The sequence below is a fragment of the Lepisosteus platostomus genome, chromosome 3, assembly GCF_059453375.1.
Source record: "Lepisosteus platostomus isolate fLepPlt1 chromosome 3, fLepPlt1.hap1, whole genome shotgun sequence".
In the NCBI taxonomy this organism is placed as follows: domain Eukaryota; kingdom Metazoa; phylum Chordata; class Actinopteri; order Semionotiformes; family Lepisosteidae; genus Lepisosteus; species Lepisosteus platostomus.
The window spans coordinates 76,983,751-77,005,920 of NC_142613.1; the positions used below are offsets into that span (position 1 = coordinate 76,983,751).

Genomic DNA, 22,170 nt, shown 5'->3' on the forward strand with positions numbered 1-22,170 from the left:
AGGCAACTTGAAGTGGGTCCCCTCCTATATTTAGTGTTTTGGGATGGTAATGCATGAAAAACGCTACATGCAATACATTATAATTACACGTCACTGGTGAGAGAAAAACTACCAGCAGCCATATCACCCTGCAACTCACAACTGGCAACCCACTGAAGCTAAGCAGGTGTGAGCCTGGTCAGTACCTGGATGGGAGACCTGGGAAAAACTAAGGTTGCTGCTGGAAGAGGTGTTAGTGGGGCCAGCAGGGGGCGCTCACCCTGTGGTCCACGTGGGTCCTAATGCCCCAGTATAGTGATGGGGACGCTATACTGTAAACAGGTGCCGTCCTTCGGATGAGACGTAAAACCGAGGTCCTGACTCTCTGTGGTCATTAAAAATCCCAGGGCGTTTCTCGAAAAGAGTAGGGGTGTAACCCTGGCGTCCTGGCCAAATTTCCCATTGGCCTTAACCAATCATGGCCTCCTAATAATCCCCATCTATGAATTGGGTTCATTACTCTCTACTCTCCTCCCCACTAATAGCTGATGTGTGGTGAGCGTTCTGGCGCACTATGGCTGCCGTCGCATCATCCAGGTGGATGCTGCACATTGGTGGTGGTGGAGGGGAGACCCCATTACCTGTAAAGCGCTTTGAGTGGAGTGTCCAGAAAAGCGCTATATAAGTGTAAGCAATTATTATTATTACCACGCTCTTTGAACAATAATCTGCATATTTTTTAAAACTGTGCATAAACTGGAAAAAATACTTGTTATACTCAGCACAGAAGTGCTGGGATTTGGATCGATTATAATTCCTTTCTACAAATTCCAAGTCTGTGATTGTAAAAAGAATGGAAATGGGAATGGATCCTGAGAAGGGAATTGGAATTGTAGAACAGTGTTGAGTCCCTTTCATCTGAACAGAAAACATCAGTTCCAAACTAGCAACACAAGGCAGTATACCAGGCCATTTTATTCGCTTACTGGGGATTAATCAATTCCAAAAACTTTATTGGAAAAAAAAATCTAAAGATTTCTTTGCATATCAGTAGGGTAGAATCTAAATCTCAATTCACTTCCTTTTGGTAAAACATTGTAAATCCTACCAAACTTGTAAACAGGGTCATTAAATTCAGACATACTTCTACATAATATCCAAACCTTCCTCATTACAAAAGTAATGACAACAATGCATGAATCATATAAGTTAATATTTATTATTGTAAACTGACGTGAAATCCATTAACCAAAGCAGGGACATTTCACCTCAGGTTTTTGCTTAACAGTAACATATTGCAAACGTGTTGACACACTGTCATACACCAAAGTCCATAAATGAATTCTGGGCAGAAAGGAGGTAACTAGAAACCTTAAGCACCTCAGTTCTTGCACAACAGAAACCCCTGAAGTGAAGTGGAAAGGAAATGTTCAAACACATGATAAATAGGTTTTCAGTCTGTCGGTATGATGACTTGGGGGTTGTGGTATAATCTTAGGAATGGCAGATGGATGAATGAAAACAAGGCTGCAGATTTCCATGCACTAGTTAAGCAGCACATGGTGCAGAACCAGGACCAGAGAGTCTGCAGCTGTATGGAAGCCTGCAGCTTCTGCAATGCTTGCCCTCCCAGCTGGTGTCACTGCAAAGGCTACGGCGCCCCAGCAAGATCATGCTGCTGGAAGAGGTGTTAGTGGGGCCAGTGGGGGGCGCTCACCCTGCGGTCCATGTGGGTCCTAATGCCCCAGTATAGTGACGGGGACACTATACTGTAAACAGGCGCCGTCCTTCGGATGAGACGTAAAACCGAGGTCCTGACTCTCTGTGGTCATTAAAAATCCCAGGGCGTTTCTCGAAAAGAGTAGGGGTGTAACCCCGGCTTCCCGGCCAAATTTCCCATTGACCCTTACCAATCATGGCCTCCTAATAATCCCCATCTATGAATTGGCTACATTACTCTGCTCTCCTCCCCACTGAGAGCTGGTGTGAGGGGAGAGTACTGGTGCACTCTGGCTGCCGTCGCATCATCCAGGTGGGGCTGCACATTGGTGGTGGCGGAGGGGAGTCCCCATTACCTGTAAAGCGCTTTGAGTGGAGTGTCCAGAAAAGCGCTATATAAGTGTAAGCAATTATTATTATTATTATTTAATTTTACTGAGATAGAGTTACACACAGCAGCACTCCCAATCCCAGTATTTTGTGATCAGCGTTTTCATTTTGATTTGGAAACAAGTGAATGAACTATCAAAACAACAGTGACAACAGCACCCCCCATATTCCCCTCCCACTCAGTGTGCAAAGGAGCAAGTGGGGTTTAATTCCACACTGCAAAGTAAAAAGGTGAAAATACACACCATGTTGGTTTTAGAGCTTTCTTGAAGTGTGTAAAGAGAGGAAAGAAATGATAGGGAGGGAGAGGTGTGGCAGAGAGAGAAAATGACAGAAGATGTGAAAATGGCTGGAAGTGAGGGTGAAGAATAACAATGAGAGAAATGTCAGGGGAAAGTGGGAAGGCCAGGAACCTCATCAGAACACCTTTCCTGTGACCCATCATGCCTTCTGCTAGAGCTCGCTTCAGATCTCCTATTCCTCCCCTGACTCCTATCCTCCTTTCTTATTAAACTTCATTTTGCTTCTTTATAGCAATTTGTTCCAAGACCAGGCTTTCTAACCACTTTTTATTCCTCTGCCCTTGCCGTCGTCACAGTCTCATCCCAAATCAGAAATCCATCTCTTCCTTTCATTGCAGAATTGACCAACTTTCTTTTTTTCCTCTCTCTGATTTCATGTGTGCAGCCGCTCTAAGAGGAAACTCAACCGCTTTCCTTGCAGAAATATTACAAACCTTTTATCAAAATGAATATTATAAATTATCAAACGTGATACTGGTTAGTCTTAACTTGCAAAGTTTGGACTTTACCCCCACCTTAGTATGGCTCTCATATTTATGGCAAACCTGTTCATCTGGTCAGCAATAACTGAACACTTCCTAATTCAAAAACTGTTTGATGAAAAGGTTTTGTGTTTCATTTTATTGATCTAATAATTTGTTCACAGAAAATGTCTGAAGCAGTGCAGTTTGGGGTGACGGGTAGAAAGCATATTGTTTCAATCCAAGAAGTCAAAAGCTTGATCAAAGCTGAAGCAATCTGGGTGACACAACCTGCCTAACTCCTAAGTCTCCTAAGATTGTGCATGCCATTTGTTTATTTCTCTCCTATTTTAAATTGTCAGTAACACTTAATACACTTGATTTATGTTTGTCATCTGACTTGACATCAAAATCTGAATTAAATATCACCTCTAAAATCTTTTTCCCACTTATAAATGACTACCTTTGTATTATGTTAGTCAAAAAACATGTCCTGCAGATGGCGCTGAAAACACATTTACACAAGAGTTTATTTTGCTCTGCAATTAAAATGAAAATTTCCGGGCACACTGGCTTGTCAGTTTTCCCTCTGCTACACTGAACATTTGGCACTTTAAATACCCATAGTAATTAAAAGGGTTAACACTCTTTTCAGCAAACAGTTCCACAACATATTCCATGTACCTTAAAAACCACAACAGTCGAGTACTACTGTATTACTTCAAGACCCCTGAAAAATAAAGCAAAAATTCAATACTGTTTTGCATCCATTCTTTTTTACTTTTCAGTGTGAAATTAATCTCTACTAGCTTGTTAGCAGTTGGCACAATGATGCAAGTCTCCATTATAAAATTATCATACTAACAGTTCTGCATATTTCACAGGATTCACCCACCGATTACCACTCTGGAGACTGTTGACAATTTTGCATCATATCAACAACTGACCAAAGACAGTCATGATCTTACTTTGAACACCCACAAGGTTGCCCAATTCTACCTTGCTCCAAAGATCCACAGTCCTGCCACTGCAAGGTGCCCAACTGTGTCTGCCAGTAACCTGAAGCCCCCTGATCATTTACTGAGGATTATGAATTGATGGAACTTAGACTTAACATTCAGAAGACCAAGGTTTTCCACCAATAAGCTTCAAATACACATGTTCACATGTCGTCATTTCAGATTCGCGAGTGTCTGAAGAATGTAGAGCACTTCCCATATCTCAGGGCTTGTCTTTCACAAAAGGAGAAATCCAGCATTGCCTCAAATCCGCAAGTGTTGAAGAAACATGGACACCATACAGGGAAATTAGAGCGAGCCGCATCACCGGTATTTGTGGATTTTTGTATGTTAAATCGGAGATCAGAAGACAGGCTCCCAAAGAAGGGTTTCTTCTCCCAAATTAACCAATGCATTCAAATCAAAAGAGAACAAAAGAAGCCTCAAGTCATGGGTGATTTTGGCCCTTAACAGAAACCAGATGGAGAAACTATTCAGAAAGGAGCCCAGCAGGTTGAGACCCATAGAGAACTAGAAGCAAAGCTCACAGTGCTTGCACTGCACAGTACATCACCTGCACGACCTGTGTGTATCCTGAATTGGCTCTCAGTCATTTCTGGTTTGATGGAAGACAATCATCCTCAACTGTGAGGGATAGCTTCTATGGACTTGACATTTTCATCAAGACTAACAGCATATTAGTATAAGCGGTTAATATCTACCAACCCTTCTATTTCTATTTTCCTCGGGATATTCTTGTAATATTCTATGTGTTAACAGTGAAGCTTACATAATTACATAAATGTTTTTTTTAAAAGAAAATAATTTTCACTATTCAAAACTTTTTTTTTACCCATGTGTTTATAAGTTTTGTTTTCTAACACTGCCTTGAAAAATACCCCTAGATGGTTACACACAACAAGCAACAGAATCCATGCTCAAGCAGAAAATCTCAATAAAAACCCTGGTTGGATCAGGACATGTCCCAGGAAAGCACACAAATACAGACCCTGAAGAAATTGTTCACACCCATCTTGAAAGCACGCAATATTCAGATCAGTAGCAAACTGTTATCACTTAACCTGTCATAGAGCTGGAAAGGCTAAGTGTATTTAAATTGCATGATTTGCATTTATTTTTCAGTTTACTGCTAAAGCAGACACCGAATAAGCATTGCCTGCAAAGGCAACAATTGATATAAATGCAACACTGAGTGCAGTTTTTATTTCCCTGCTAGCTTCAAGATGCCATTTACTATTTACTGAGTAAGGTATGCTGACATGCATTCTTAAAAAATCCATAACATGAACATATTTTCATTATTCAAATGCAAGTTCAAATGATGTATTAAACCTATAGATTCTGAATTTCACTTTTTTATTTAGATTAATCTTGTACATCATTCATTATAAATCTCTCAATGAGCCAAAGAAGCTCAGGGATTTAAGCAATTAATTTCCATCTGTCATTGCACCTCCATATAATTTCATCTTTATAAGTATCTACAGCCTTCAAAGTAGTCTGATACCTTTATGTGCGAGTGCCCAATAACAACTGAGGTATTTTTACAATTTTTACTTCACTAGCACTGACTATTTCCTTGGTAGGAAATTGGTAGGCTTTCCAAGTTAGTCCTTGGTATAAGCTTTCTAATTTGAAAAGATTGAAGTTGTACTGAACAAAACATCACACAATTGCAAAAATCACATCAAATTCATATTCTTTGATCGGAGCGTGTATTAAGAATATGAATCAGTCATGAGAACAGCTCATTCAGAAAGATATTTCTGAGTTTTAAAAAAAATGACAAGCTGTTAATTATTAAGCTGTTTAGTGTATTATTTGCAAGATATTTAATCATGCAAACACCTTATTCTGAATATTTACCTTTCTGTACACCAAAACAAGCCTGTGCTACATAATAGCTCTATTATCACCTTCTCTCCTGATGTCATTAGATCTCAGAAGCTAAGATTGGGCCTGGACGGTACAGGGATAGGAGACTTCCAAAGAAAACCAAGTTCCTGCTGGAACTGGTATTGGCGGAATCCTTCCCTCTGGATCTGAATTTCCAAATTCAATATGGTGACAAGAGACATTGTATACAGTATGCTGTGGGAGTTCTAGTTCTTTGGATGAGATACTAAATTGAAGCCTTATATATTGAAGAATTAATGACACTGACCAGATGAACAGGAGTGGAAAAACACCAGTGTCTTTCCTAAATTCCACTTTAAACTTGCTCAGTCTGGACTATTTCCATGTAAAGTCGGTGAAGCAACTCTCTAACTCACCTGCCGTCTAGTGAGGCTACTGATGCACAGTGGCTGCTCTACAGTATGTCACACAGGTGGGTAATGCACTATAGATGTGTATGAACTGAATCCCCTCCCTTAGTTTTTGATATCTTCTGACACAAAAAGTTATATATAAATGCAACTACATCTTTTTGAAACTACAGTAATTTTATTTTCGCCACAGCACCAGAGAATGTACATACCTAAGCACGTAGGTAACATGGGAACTATTGAAAAGCTATACGTAGCTGGTAAGGTGCATCAATAATGCAGCTTTGACTTCATCATTACACTTACAGCAGCATTCATTACAGAATTAAAATAAAACCTTCTCCTTCAGGCAAAGAAAAAACAGCAATGATGCAATCTCAAAGATAGGAAATTACCAGAAAGGGATTAACATGTCTATGCACAGGTGTGCTTGTGAATAAAACAGACTTTGTACATCAAGGTTGTGTGCCCCTTGGCCCCATGTGTGACTGTAGATCACATAAGCCTTCACTCATTTGACTGTTTTTCCAAGACCCACACTTTTTACAGTGTCTGCTAAAAGCCTTACACAGTTTCCATTGCTATTCTAAGTCAGTGACGGACCCTCAGGGCTCAGTGAACTCATGGTAGCTGGTTTGTATTTAATGGGACAGCAATTTAATAACGACCAGACTTCCTTGCTACAATGACAAACTATAGAAGCATGAAAAGTAACTGACCAACATCAAGGCAGTTTATCAATCTTCTTGTAAATACAACATTACAGTAATCACTTAATGCAAATAGAATCTACTGATTTTATTAATGTTATATTTATAATTACTTCAAAAAATCCCCAGTTTACACATTCATCAACTCTTCTGCTTGCTAACCATTAAAACTTAAAATTAAATTATCCAAAGACACTCAGCAGGCTCATTTCTTTTCATTCTTTGCATTAATCATTCTTTTTGAGACAGAAAACCAGCAAAGTGCAACTAAAATTAATTTGCATATATTGAATTTTATATTCCGTATATATTCTGTTGATTCTACAGGATGGCTAAGGGAGAAAATTCTGTGAATACACAGCACTGTAACAGGGCAGTTATTTTTATTTTAAAAAATGCAGCAGAGACAATGCTTTGGGCTCTTGCTTATTCAATATGTTCCGACTCCATTTAAATTAAAAGATAAGCTACTAGTACAGCTCTAAAGTGCTTATGGTATTATTTTTGTCAGACAGAAATAGGCAAGAATTAACAAGAACATATTTAAAATGGGCAAATTGAATATCTCAGGAAAAAAAGTGGCAATAACATTACACTAAAACTAAAAACATGTCACTACTAGCCTCCTTCTAATGCCTCTCAGAAGCAAGACTTAATTTTAAAGGCGTCTCTTCCAAGTGATACTTAATCTCCCATGTGTTTAGGTTTCTTTACCACCTATTGTGTTTTAACTTGCTTACTCTCAGCAGGATAGTGCTGTCACATTCATATAAAAAAGGCAAGATATTCCCATACTCTGTGCGTTATGAAATTTCAGCTCAGTGGAGAATTAGAAATTTGTAACGTGTCACATTTTTAAAAACAAACATGAAACAGACTACTGTCAACAGGACACAAAACTCACAAATTAGCACAAAATATGGAATTCCTGAGCTATATGTGTACACAAAGTTGTATAAATTAGCTATTTAAAATTCAAATGTGCAGATAAAAAAAATCCAATTTCTTCCAATTAGTCATACAAAAGGTTCTGCCTTTTGAAAAAGCAGATGAAATGTTACATAACTTATTCCGATATAAAAATACAGCTTACTTCAACAAAAAGCAGAATGATTTGCCAGTTGTGGTCTTTTTACATCCCGTCCTTCGGATGAGATGTAAAACCAGGGTCCTGACTCTCTGTGGTCATTAAAAATCCCAGGACGTTTCTCGAAAAGAGTAGGGGTGTAACCCCGGCGTCCTGGCCAAATTTCCCATTGGCCCTTACCAATCATGGCCTCCCCGTCTATGAACTGGCTTCATTACTCTGCCCTCCTCCCCACTGAGAACTGGTGTGTGGTGAGCGTTCTGGCGCACTATCGCTGCAGTCGCATCATCCAGGTGGGGCTGCAGACTGGTGGTGGTGGAGGGGAGTCTCCATTACTTCTAAAGTGCTTTGAGTGGAGTGTCCAAGCGCTATATAAGTATAAGCAGTTGTTGTTATTATTATTATTATTTGTGGCAAACAAGTCTGTAATTACAATTAAATACTAAACACAAAGATCCCAGTGCTTCCCTCTTCAAAAGACATGACCTACATCTGATCTTCTTGGTACGTATACACGACTTACCTTTAGTGAAACAGTGAAAATACTGTACTACAGGTGTGCATTTTAACACTCGATAAAAAAGCCCTCAACATGTGCCTGGCGACAGCACTATAACCTGCTCTTTAGAATCAGCACTTTTCAACAATTAATATACTTCAAACATCATAGAATTTCCCAGGTTTACAAAACAAATTTCAATTAATACCTTCCAATTACAGCTTTCTAAAAACACATTATAAAATTGCTGTGCCTTCAAAATTCTTTCATTCAATGGAAACCAGAATAAAATTATATTATTTTTATTGTGATTGAATACAATTAATTTAAGGCATATGTGTTACCAGAAATGAGAAAAATAGATCATAAAAGGTAGTGTATGAAATGTGTGCATGATAAGAATGTATGCAGTGTTTAGATTTCCTCGCCTGTACAGTATGCATTTTCTCAACCCTAGCACAACTCCCGATAAAACAATAACGGGAGTACCTAATCCAAATAAAAGAAAAGGCATAAACTATTCTTTCATATCCGTGTTTGAAGAGAAAGCAATTTACTATTGTGTGCACGGTATATACACAAGTGAACACATATTTACCTTTCCATGCTAGTCATGAAACTTCTTTTCTAGTATTTTCACCCATTTACATGCATAAAGTAAGCGGTGTAGACTGTCCTCTACTCTGTGGTCTAAGTCACCAGCCCCCCAATCTCCTTCTTGGCACAGCCTGTACATTTCTCTAGCCAAGAGGAAAGGCTATCAAGTCTGCTTTGGATGGTATAGTGACATGTATCTGATCTGCTTTCAAACTCAGGGCAGGAAATGCCTTACACGGTAGCAAACACAATGCTGAAAAGGCTACAATGCCCTGGTCATCATTCTTCAGCACCAGTCAAAAAAGATCAACCAAATAGCATGCGTTGCTTTATGCAATGAGAACCTACTTAGTCACTCTGTCATGTAGCTACATGGAGAATTTCTGTCTGCAGCACTGAAGAGTGGTGGTAAAGAATGTCTAAAATTTGTAAGGTATAGAAACTAACAGAATGAGGTATAAAATACAATACAAAGGAGAACCTTCTCGCAATCATTTACACTTATTAGTAGGTTACATACTGCTACAATGCCACCAAGATGTATTCTGATGTACCTACCAGCATAGTATTTGCATCTTGTGGTTGATTATTCTAATCAAGATATTGTCACACTTGACAGAAAATTAGATTTTCCATCCTACTCTTCAGCATTACACTTGCCTGACTTCAAATTCTCCAATTAGAAGGAACTGTGCACCACTTCACTGCCCCTTCTCATAACACAAACGTTCAGTTAGATTCAGCTTTTGAAAATCTTTTCAAGAGAGGCTATGGTCAATTTTAAAAAAAGTTATTTGAACAGAGAAAAATATTTTAATGCATTAACACACTCTAGATTTGTATATTATGTCCTACTGTACAACTTCCTTTTCCACAACACTATTATTGAAAAACTGGTAAACAGCCTTTGTTATGCTTAGATAAATATTCAAAGTAAGTCAGACTCTTGGGAGATTTAACAGGAATTTAAATGTCAAACCATGATCCCTTGATAAAAGTACACAGAAATACATGGGGAAAAATGAAAAGGTACAAATGCCATTATTGTCTTAAAGTTTCATGTCACACACTCAGATGCTTTCTCTTTGTACTGAAATGGGAGCATGAAACCTGGACCATGAATACAAAAGTGATACAGAAATTAATGACCCAAAGAACTACAGAAATGTATTATATACAACATATGTCTTGAATATTAAACAGAAAAAGAAACAAAAGGATGAGAGCACAAATAAGAGTAACATCACTGCAAATGTAAAAAGTCAAATTGGACCCAGTAATCAATAAAGGTTGTGGCTGATATTTTTAAGTGGGCTTTGTTGATAAAATTCACATGGGAATAGTGAAGTATAAGACAATAGACTGGACACAAGCAAATACAGTAGGTTCATATAAAAGTTACTCATAATTCCAAGCAACTAAGTATAGAAACATAATTTAAAAAATCCTGCAATACCGTAAAGTCTGAGAATGAAAACATTGCATATTTCTATACGAGTAGGAATAACGATGCAGTACAGCACACATACAAATCTGCAATCCTCCGGAGCCTCAGTGGTGGTTCAATAGGCATAGGCTGAGTTATCGAGTCTGTGTCATGTCACTAGACGACTATGACTGCAATCCCACAAGTGGGAGCACACATCTAAAGGCTGTGGAAGATGGGCTTGGGTGGTCGGGGTTCTCTCGTCTACCCTCTGAGGTCTCCTAGGTGTGAAGAGGTGAGGGACAGAAGTATGTTTCCTCCAATGAGTGTTGAACTTCTGCTACGGGGCTGTGGTACTTGTGTGGCTCGAAGGCGGGCGAGGATTATGACTAAATTTCCTCATTCGCCTGCATGTGCGATCATGCAGATTGCAGCTGTGACCCAAGAAGTGATAAACACACAATAGGCAATTTCAGATACCACAGGATTCCAAGTTTTAAAAATAAGTACAAAATAACTTGTATTTCAGATATTCATATCATGAACCATGTGAACTGACAACTAAAATAATCTGTATACAGGAGTTTTTGTTATTGTAAATCAATAGCAAGTTGCTAGTATTATTAAAGTGTCAATAGGCCCACCCCAATGGCTAACAAAAATGTTTCTAACTTCTTCTGAAGTGCCAAACTGACTCAGATTTAAATTAAAAAAACATCAGTAAGAACTGTGCATCACGGATGAAATTAGTAGTTTGTATGAAGTACATAAGAATACAACTTACAAAATACAACTTTTGAGATTTTGCAAGTGATGAAAAGTATTTTTTTTCTAAATTGACAAATGTGTTTCAAAATATGAATACCACAAAGCCAACACAATAATTTAACATACTAAGCATCAAAACTAGCATCACTCTACATATGCGTGCTTTCAGAAAAATTAGAATACACAAGCATATGAATACTTATTTAAATACCAATTAAATGTTATTTAATTGATTGTTATTAGTTGATCACTGACACTTGCGCATTGCATAAGCACTAAATTAGCTTTTGTGTAAGAACTGGTGTAGAAGTAATGAACAATGCCTTCATTACATTGGTATACTGGACAGCGGATTAAGTCAGTCACTGCTGCAAAGCATTACAGTCAAAAACTGTCAATTTCTAGTCACTACAGAACCACAGAACCACGTACATGGCACTACATTAATAAGGTCCTGGGACCTCCTCTGCTGTCTCTTCTGAGGGCACATCTTGACATGACATTCCAGTAGGACATAAAGGAACAAGTAAAGGTTTATTCCATGCTGAAAAGAGAAGAAAGAAACAGAACGTTTCGGCTGCGGAGCCTTCTTCCATTCCAGTAGGGCACCACACATTCTTGTGCTGCACATGTAACAACTTTCTTGCAAGATAATATAATGTAACAGTAACGTTATGGATTCCCTACTTGCCAGAACTGAGCTCCACTGAATAATTGTGGGATGAGCTTGAATGACATTTGACATCCAGGGCTCAGAAACCTGCAAACGGGCAATACTTATCCAGGCTCTCCTAGAGAAATGTGACAGAATCCCACAACACAGCATCTGCAACCTATTGCAAAGTATACTGCAAGCATCACTAATGTACAGTTTGAATTGCTTCCACTGCTGGCCACACATGCTACCAGCCTGTAACTTTCACAAAACCCCCCCAGGCGATTTCCGCCATGTTTCCAAAAGTCTTCTGAAATTTAGGGATATTCTGCATATTCTCCTTTTATACTACGTACGAAACTGTACTACCAGAAGTTCACAAATGGGTTGTTCAGCTGTACGTTTACAAAATACACATATAGCCATATACACATGAAAATGGCAAAACACTAACATGAATATTCTGTGAGATACTTAACACCAATATCATAGGAAAACTACCTATTGAAGCTAATTATTCCACTTGAAAAATATAGGGTAAAGGGCTTTAACAATCTGATAATGAGTGCTATGCTAAACTAATTAAAAACTGTAGTCATGAGATCCTAATAGCGTTACTTACGAGTAAACATACATAAACATTGGTAACTTTTCCTTTTCTCTTTACATGAAATCCAGACTTGGATTCTTAGGTGGAGCTTATAGTTTTCCAGGTAAGAAAACTTTAAACTTCCCCTTACACCACAAGTTTCAACAATTAAACTGTTGCTTTGTTCATTCAGTAAAGCACCACTTTAACATTTAGCAACCCTCTCCTCTTGAATATCCTGGGATAACAAGATAAATAATCTACAACAAATTTAGATTTTGCTGCTCAATGGGCGATTTGGAAACTGTACGGTAGCAGTGACAAACACCATCTGGTCATTTTATTGTAATTTATGCAGGCAGGTTTTACACTTAAGGGCTTTACAAGCCCTTTCCAACAGAAATCATCTTCCTAAAACTTTCTGAAGACCTTTTAATTTGGAGACTGTTTTTCTGCAGTACTGCATTTTTTTTCAGGTGTAATTTTTGGATCGAGAGTAGAACAGTTCTCTGTTCTCCTGGCTCTTCACATACAGCACAGCTTCCAAACCTTTCTCTGAGGCATTAACTCACATGAACATTTTTTTTTAATCCAGACATCTCAGAAAAGTATCTCGCCACAACAACTGAAATGTCTTTCCACCACTCAGGATCCATGTAAAAACCTGACAGGGTATTGTTTTCAATTTCATTAAGGGTCAAGCAGTTTCAGAAAAGACATTAAATCAACAGCAAAGGTCTGGGATTATTCCTGACAACTGCATTTTATTTTCATAGAAATTACTTTATTCCATATATTCTAGATAGCGACTTTTAGACTGCATTAACACACATTTTGAGCTGTCAACCTATCACTACAGTTAGTATGTACATCACAGCATTATTATGGTGATAACTGTGCTGATCCCATGTACCATATCTTGGAGATATGCTACTGCAAAACGTTGCCCATCAAGATGATGTTCCATGCATTCCAAAAGGCATACGGACGAACTGACACATTACTAAAGGTGTCTTGGAAGATGTTGGCTCTTGTGAACATTCAGATAAAGGACCCTGACAATACCATTTGAGATACCTAGCAGGCTCCAACCAACCAGCAGCTCATCAACTCTTGGTAATGGATAGTAGTCTACTTTGAAACTTAATTCTGCTTTCAAAAGGCTATGCAACACTTATAACCACTACCCATCATTTTCAGAATCATTTTGATTGGGTTGCTCCTTGCACTCTTTGATAGAACTAATACTCCAACATTTAACAATGCATTAATATATTCTCATGGTATATTAATATATTCTCATTAATATATTCTCTTGGTATATTAAGTAATCTCTTTGGGATATAATGCATGATGGTATAACATTCTGTAGGTAGATAAGATCACTTTATTAGCCATATACGCCCCTGTAGCAGATGGGGTTAAGGGCCTTGCTCAGGGGCCTAACAGAGTAGGATTCCTCTGCCGGCTGCGGGATTTGAACTGGCAACCTTCCAGCCACAGGCGCAGATCCGTAGCCACAGAGCCACCGCGCCCCCCTCTCCGCATAAATGGTATGCTGAATACGGGGTGAAAGCTCTGGGTTTACTGTGAACAATCTCATTTTTTTCCCACTCTAAACTACACCCCAGTCCTTTTCCCTACAGTTTGAAGAAACAAATCTGGCAATTTCTGCCCATCCTCCCTCAGGAAAATGTAATCGCAGGGTTTTTCTTCACCAACAAGATTGGACGATTTGAATTCACCATCCTTCTATTCCTTCAACAAATTAACACAGAAATCTTGTCTATAGTCCTCGTTATTCGGCATTCAGATTCCACAGGAGAGAGGTCCTATTTCCTGCATGATCCCAAAAGGATCTCGTCATTTGGCGAGGGATTTCTATTCTGAAAGGGGCAGTAGCAACAATACCTTCTTCTTTGGTGCTTTCAGCAGTTCCTAATGTTCTTTCAAGTGCATCTATTTGTCTTCTCACAGATGTTGCACACATTAATTCAAACGGATATAAACTGGCCTACTGTTGAGGACCATCTCAGTATGCAGACTAACGTATATATATAATTATAGTAACCAAATGTTCCTAATGCTTCAATTGTCATGCATTAATTCATGAATGATTAAACTTTTCCACCAATATATTAACTGCTTGTGATAAGGAGTAATACATACAGTATGTCTTCAATCCCTAATAACCTATGCTTTTTATAACAGTAGTGTGACTACACTACCTGCTCATTTAATTTGGTTTACCGGTCATACAAGAAGCCTCTTTAGGTCCAGTCATGTGTTTTCTTATTCCTTTCGATCCCACAAAATCATAACCTTTGCTTGATTTGTACTGTTTCTCCACTATAAAGTGTTTGCTTTTAGAAAAACCTTTGCATCGTAGCTGGAGAATAACTCAGCGGACACTGTTTGGCCACTGGTCAGGAATGAAAAAATTGTCAGAAAGAAACAGTCTATCTGACATGATAGCCATCGACATCAGCTTCTATAATATTTTTTTTTCTAAAACAAAGATTGTCTCCTTAAATCTTGTGTTGCTCCCGATACTTTACCAGTCTCTGGCCTATGGCTGTACACCACCCCTGTCTGACATTACTAGGCTGCATACTGGGGAAATCGGCTCTCCACAAGTGGCCATTTTCCTACGTCGATAAGAATGAAAAGGATTAAGAATTCCAAAGACATCACACATCTGTGTGAGGTTGTAATTCCTCAGCCAATTTAAAGGTTTCTCACGTGGAACAAAGGGACAAAGTGGCTTTTATGTGGCATACACTGAGCTTCCCAATGTCTTATCTAAATGAGGCTATATCCCACTTCATATTTTGCTTCCTAGGCTGACACTGTTCCTTGACCATTTCTTTCAATTTGATGTGCAGACGTTTTAGCATTTCCCATGGCTGAATGTTAACAGATGTGTCTGACCTCTCTAGGCCAACATCCATCGTCAATACAGTCCTGTTACTAATAAAACTGACAAAACAGAACATCATTAATCAATAATTTCATCAAGCATCTTAATTGCTTTCATATTTCACCAAAGATGCTGCTTTCAAAGCAGGGAGGTTCATAGCCACACATTAACCTGTATGGCCTATCCCTGAATAGGCTTCCTACCTGAATGTGGAAGATTTAAGTGCAAATATCTTAAGCATGGATATCTTCCTTCTTTTACATCTGTATGAGCAACTCAGGCTTCCTGCTGCTCTCACTATTTTACCCATCTCTATTGAACTAGGCTTGCTATTCCAATATAATTGCCATCTCATTCTTGTTTTTCAGCTTTTGTTGATTGATTTGAAGTGTTCCCATCAGGGCCAAGAGCTTGAAGACTTCTGTAAGCATTGCTTCTCTGATAATGGTGGAACAGGAGTTGCAATCGAGAACATCTACTCTTTTGCCATCTCCCCAGCAAATCCTACTTGACCCTGAAACTTCTCTTCTGCATCTTCCCTCTCCCTCTCTCACTGCAATTCACAGCATTTTCCCTGGAGAGCTCGTGCCTCAATCTCTGTTAAACTGTTTTCTCAGGTTCGAGTTCAGCACAAAGCAATGCTCCATCCTAACCCTGTCACCAGATGTGACTGACTAGCTGCTGCCAAGACAATGAAGGAAATTGTTTTTTTGGGGGAAAAAACAGTATTGACTAAAAGCAAGTGAAGAAATAATGAAAAATGTAATAGAGAACATTAAAAAAAGTGACATCCACAAAACAGCATCTTAAAATAGGCAGACATCTTCACTGTGTTACACTAGCCAGCAAACTGGTTCTATCAATTACAGTGGCTTATTAACTACTAACAACCTACTGCAATAATCAGCTGCAAATTTTATTTGAAGTACACATACATATGCCCACATTAAAAAGACAAAACATTAACACACATATAGCATAATCTGTACTTGACCCAGTCCCGGCTTTTGTTCTCTCATGCTTTATCAACTACCCATTTCCCTCTCTCTCACACCTGAACCAACTGGAACGTGTTTCTTTTCTTCTCTTTTCAACATGGAATATGGAGTATTTTATAGCATTTCCATTGTTTATTTAATTCAATTTCTCCAACTAACGAATGAATAGTGACATTCTGATAGTGTTAACTATAGGTATGGGGATCCCGGTATGGTTTTGCTATTATGTTAAGTACTAGTGCACATTAATTATATATATATATCTCAAATTTCCTTTTCTCTGTACAAAGAAACTGAACATGGCTTTCTTACATGGACATAATTTTCTAAGCGAGCACACTTAACACTTCCTTTTACACTGCATGTTTCACAAAGTAACGCATTGCCTTATTAACAGCCACCTCTAATTGTAACCTTTCTTATCTTCTCTTTAATTTGGGGAATGGAACACAGAAGGGTATTTGCGGGAGAACAGAGTTAGTAACTATGAACGTGAAGTGAGGGTAAACTATGGCAATCACCAGATATGTGCTGCAATACATTTTGGGAGCAGACATACTTAAAAACATTAGAATAGGACAGCAGAACATAACCACTATTAATTGTCCTGACCTCTCCTGTTCATTCAATGTATTCTTTCACCGTGTAAACTACTTTTGTTCAGCTCTCAGGTTGAAGCTTGCCCAATAGATATGCAACCTCTAATGGTCATGTGTCCGACCTCTCTAGGCCAAGATCCATTGTCAATACAGTCCTGTTACTTTCGGTAACTAAACTGACAAAGCAGAACATCCAGGACTTTCTGACAATGCTGTTCTATCCTTTATTCTTACAAACAAAGGTGAACAGCAGAGCTAAAAATAATGTACTGCATTTCACATTTCACTGCAAAACTACACATCAAGGCCAAATAGCCTGCTCTTGTTTGTAACCTTTCTTATCATATTCCACTTTGTGCAATGATACAATATACCATAACCTTTTAATGCACTAATAATTTTATTTTTTTTCCCATCCATAATTAATGCAGCATCAGTTTGATTGGGTTGGCACTAATTTCTCTAGGGAAAGTAATCCTAGTTTGCTAATTATGAGCCTCCCATATTCATTGTCTGTTTTGATACTCAGTGGCTGCCATATTTGTTCACTTGAGAAGCCTGCAGATGAACGCCTCGTCATGTCTTCCAAACACCTTATTACTCCCTCTTTGCCACTGGAAGTCCAATCAGCCTCATTTTCTAGCTGAACTATAAATCCAGTACTAGAATTATGGAGTTTAAATGCAACATTTTATGCAAATAAAATAGTTATTTTCAGTGAGATTAATCTCACCCAGTAGATTAAGCTATATCTTAAATATCCTTTTTTTGTGGCTTTATCTTACATGTAAAAATAAGCTTACTTCGTTGTAGCTCAATAGTGAATTTTTGTGAATAGCAAGTTTCTTAGAACAAAAGATGAAGGAAATTAATTAACAACAAAAAATGCCCTTATGTTTATAGGATGAAAAAGTTCAGGTCTCCGGGTAAGAAAAAACAATAAATCAGAAATTAATAAATTGATCTAAAAGGATTCTTCCAATTAGCTGATGTCATATTATGCAAGCTTTATCAAAAAGCACCTTCAAATTTAATAACACTCCAAAGCATGGTGAGTTGGTGATTTATTTTCCACTCACTTGTGATTTAATGAAGAAACTATAGCTCATAAAATGTCCATAAAATCAGTTCATAGAAATATTTTAAGTGCCACTAGGAAGTCACAAGTATTGAAATGTAGAGGCATATAAGGTTTTTATTTTTCTAAAGTAATTGATAATGTTAATGTTACAATTTTAACAACTTATTACACTTTATAGTTACAAGCCCAAAACTGACTCCAAATTAATTCTCATTAGATAACATGAGAAACATGCTCATTAGTTAACAGAAACTTTGCATTGAAGTTTAGCTCAAAGTCTGATTAAAATATTTACATATTTACCAGTTGATAATCCAGGAAGACAACAGTATTTGGATACAATGCTGGAGTTGTTTATACAAAAAAGGAAACCTTTTAGGCTAATATGAAAAATATTTTTTACAAGTTATGCATACAGAGTGAAGGGATGTGTACTGTATAATGTAAGGATTAAAGTGTAACGACATTGCTCCATTGTCCATATTAGAACAGATTTTCATACAGATATGCTTTTCTTTAAAATTTCAATTAAGATTTGCTACTTGATTTGTTTTGTGCTGAGAAACAGCAATTATTGTTGCGTCCTTTACCAAAGAGCACACTATCATATAAAACAGAACAGTCTTCAGATTTAAAGAAATGTAAATACTATGACTACACCATTAAACATGAGGAGAGAATCATTATTTTTGCTGTTTCAGAGTCAGATTTTTAGATTATCTCAAAGAATACAGACCTCTTTAAAACAGGTTTGGTTTCTAAAAAAATGTTAAATTTAATTAAATTATTTTTTAATCAGTTAATGACATTATTTAATTCTATGTGTGTTCTAAGTGAAAGATACACGTGTATCTTCTGGCATCAAGACCAAAATGAAGTCAAGATTTCAAAGCTCTCAGATCCTGAAAATTGTAATGCCAAGCATTTAACTGAACACTTAAGTGACATTGCCGTTAAGTGCCATATTGTTCTCATATAAACTGTCACACAGAATTTTAATGGAAAATATTCGGAACAATAAAATATATATTACTGGAAACTTTGAATAAGTTAATTATCACGATTCATTCTCAACACTATGTATTGCTCAAAAGAAATGAATGCAAGCAGGAATGTAACAATTTACCAGTATATCAGTGTTCAGGACTACAAAATAATAAACCTATTGAGGTTATCTCAATTATGTCATTACAAGAATATACTGCAAACCATGTAGCTGAGTGTCAACCTTTAATTTGAACAAATAAAAATGTCTTACAACGTAAATGTACTACAAATGTAACTGTCATATGTATAATTACCCCAAACCATAATCGCTTAAGTGCTTGTGTTGATGTGGGGATGGAAACTGTGGAGCTGGCTGATGTGTTTTCTTGTGTTGTTTTCTTGTGTTTTCTTTTGTCAGTTTCTGCCTAGTGCTATTTATATTTTCTGAAGTATTATTTAAATTAAAACATAACCTTTCTTCTAATTCCATATGCTTTTTATAACATTCAGATTCATTATGGTTAAACAAATGAATCACCACTTTTTTCTTCTTTTCTGTTTGTTTGTTAAAGGACAGACATTAAAAGTAAAATGTGTTGGACTTTTCTGAATCAAGGCAGTGGGTGACATAACTATGGATAGCAAATAATAAATAGCAAGTATAAATAGCCAATAGCAAGTACAAATAGGAAGACAGGAAATATTTTATAGCATTCAGTTTTAAAATATAAATATCCCATCTCATACAATACACCTTCCCATTATTCTCAAAAAGGGCATATAAAAATACAATTATTCAAACACTGGGAGTAAAAGTACAGTGTCTTCCTTCCATTTTCTTGGAATCATATAAAAGGAATGAAAAGTTTACTCAATTGAAATGGCTATTACTGGGCCTTTCTTATTTTAGTAATTCAGATATTTAAAGTGTAATGTCTGCTATTTATAACATTTATTATCATGTTCTTGTAATAAATTTTAAAAAACTTTTACTACTAGTTGTACAACCTTGCAAAAGCATTCTGGATTAGCATTTTACTAGTTATTTTCAATCATTTTTAGAGAATTAAATACACAATACAGAACACATACAGAAAAAAAAACTTTCATAGAAAGACATGGATAAGAATCTCTTAGCCTCAAGAAAATGATTAAAAAGTATGTAAAAACTAGCAGTCCACAATGATGCCTCCAATAAAACAGCACTTCTTCCTCTGGTGCTCCATACACCCTACACTATGAACAAAAGGGATTCCACTATGCAGGGCACAGCACCGGAATGAGACAGTTGTGATCTAAAAGATAGCCTCAGTGTCCAAGGCCCAGATGAGTACTGTGCATGACATTTACCAAGCCCAGTACGAGAACATGATACGATATCCAAACACACTGTTCCCTGTAGACCAGAATTTTCGCACCAAATGTCTCAGTATGGTGACCGGGAAGTACACTGGGTTGCAGGAAACAAAATGTTCAGTTAAGATGTTAAAAGGGGACCTTACTACTTGGTCTGTTTGAAAGAGTAGGAGAGTTAACCACGTGCCATGGCCAAATTCCACACTGGGCTTGAACAATAAGGTTTGCCTAAAATCCTCCCCTTATTTCAGCCTGAAATTTCCCCCATCTACACCTGATCAGTTTGACAGGAAGGCTGGTGGAGCATAATGGTCGCCCTGTGTCATCCAGGTGGGTGTCAAACTACAGTGGTGGAGGAAGTGAGTCTCTCGCATCTCAGAGAGGTGAGTGCCAAGTAAGTGCAAATCCGATTTTATAAAACCGTAAAAAATAGTCATTTACCACAAATTTAACGTCAAGAAAAAATAGTAAGAAAACACTATTAAAATCACCAAAAATGTGAAAAATCAGTCATTTGATATTACCTGATATTCATTGGGCCAGAAGGTGCTGACTGCCAGTTCTGCTCGAAGCCAGTCTTTGCCAGTGTAACTGGTCACATTCCAGATGGGATTAGCAAGAGGACCCTTGTTGACCTTTACTAAAATGTTTAACGTTCCTGGGCTTGAGCCATCTTGGGTGTACAATAAGTAGTTAAAGTCAATGCAGTGTGTATCATTTTCTTTCATCACTGGCAGCTGGATCCGTGCTTTTTCTCCAGCATCATGCTGTGAAGAGTCAACCATCATATAAGAGCCTGTGTAAAAGATAAAAGAAGAACAAAATTCATTGTCGTGCTAGAAAAGGGAAGCAGACTAGCAATAGGGCTTCATCTTTCTCATAGTACCACAAACATGCAAACCCCCCTAGAAACTGCCAGTATTACTGACCAAAAGAAAGAACCACAGAGCTATTTAAAACCTAGTTTGTGGAAAAAACCCTGATCAGTTTGAAGATTTTGAGTATCCCCAGCAATATTAACTCAGCATTTATAGCATTTTTGCATCCGTACAACTCAGGACCTGAGTTGAGGAGTGGGAGTGACTAAACAGGGAGGCTGTTTGCTTTGACTGGGGAGGATGTTTGGTTTTTGTTCCTAGGACACTCTAAAGATAACGAAACACTTTCCTTTCAGAGGAGCACTACAGCAGCTCTGTGCCTGCAGAAGTGAAGCAACACTCCCCATTTCCCTTTTAAAAACTACAGCAGTAAAACAATCTCAAAACATCACGCATCACTAATCTTCAGTGAAAATGCTTTAATGCTTTAACTATCAGCGTGAAGAGGAGATACCAAAGCCATGGCAACTAGGGGATTCCTTACATGAAGAAATAGCAAAATAAAAATTGCCCGTTCGTGAAATCCACCTGAAATGTCAAACTGAATTTGGCTTCCTTTTACTGTAGAGATGCAGACAAAATGATAAAAACAGTTTGCACTGTGTGGAAATAAAATAAATGCCTTGTTATGCCACCTACTTAGTGTCTGAAGGTTCTGATCCATTCATTCATTCATTCGTTTTTTGGGGAAAAATGCAAATATAAATTACTTTGCTATGATAACTTTTTCTCTGTTGTTTTTTTTTAATGTGGCTATATGGCAATGTCTGTATCCAAGTTAATGAAGTACAGCAAATGGTTTTGTTGAATTTACAGATTTTGATCATCTTAAATTAGGCACGTAACAAGTGACACTTTGATCTAAAGCAAAATCATATTCCAA

General features: G+C 37.6%; 1 protein-coding gene across 12 annotated transcripts in view; it reads right to left on the bottom strand.

The window, feature by feature from the left end:
* The window catches only part of ptprk (protein tyrosine phosphatase receptor type K), a 242,058-nt gene that overhangs the window by 147,402 nt on the left and 72,486 nt on the right, over positions 1-22,170 (bottom strand). For all 12 annotated transcript variants that reach the window (XM_088626876.1, XM_088626873.1, XM_088626872.1 and 9 more), the window contains exon 3: positions 20,934-21,205. In XM_088626876.1, coding sequence (XP_088483002.1) covers positions 20,934-21,205 — 272 coding nt within the window. The remainder of the gene's footprint in view (positions 1-20,933; positions 21,206-22,170) is intronic.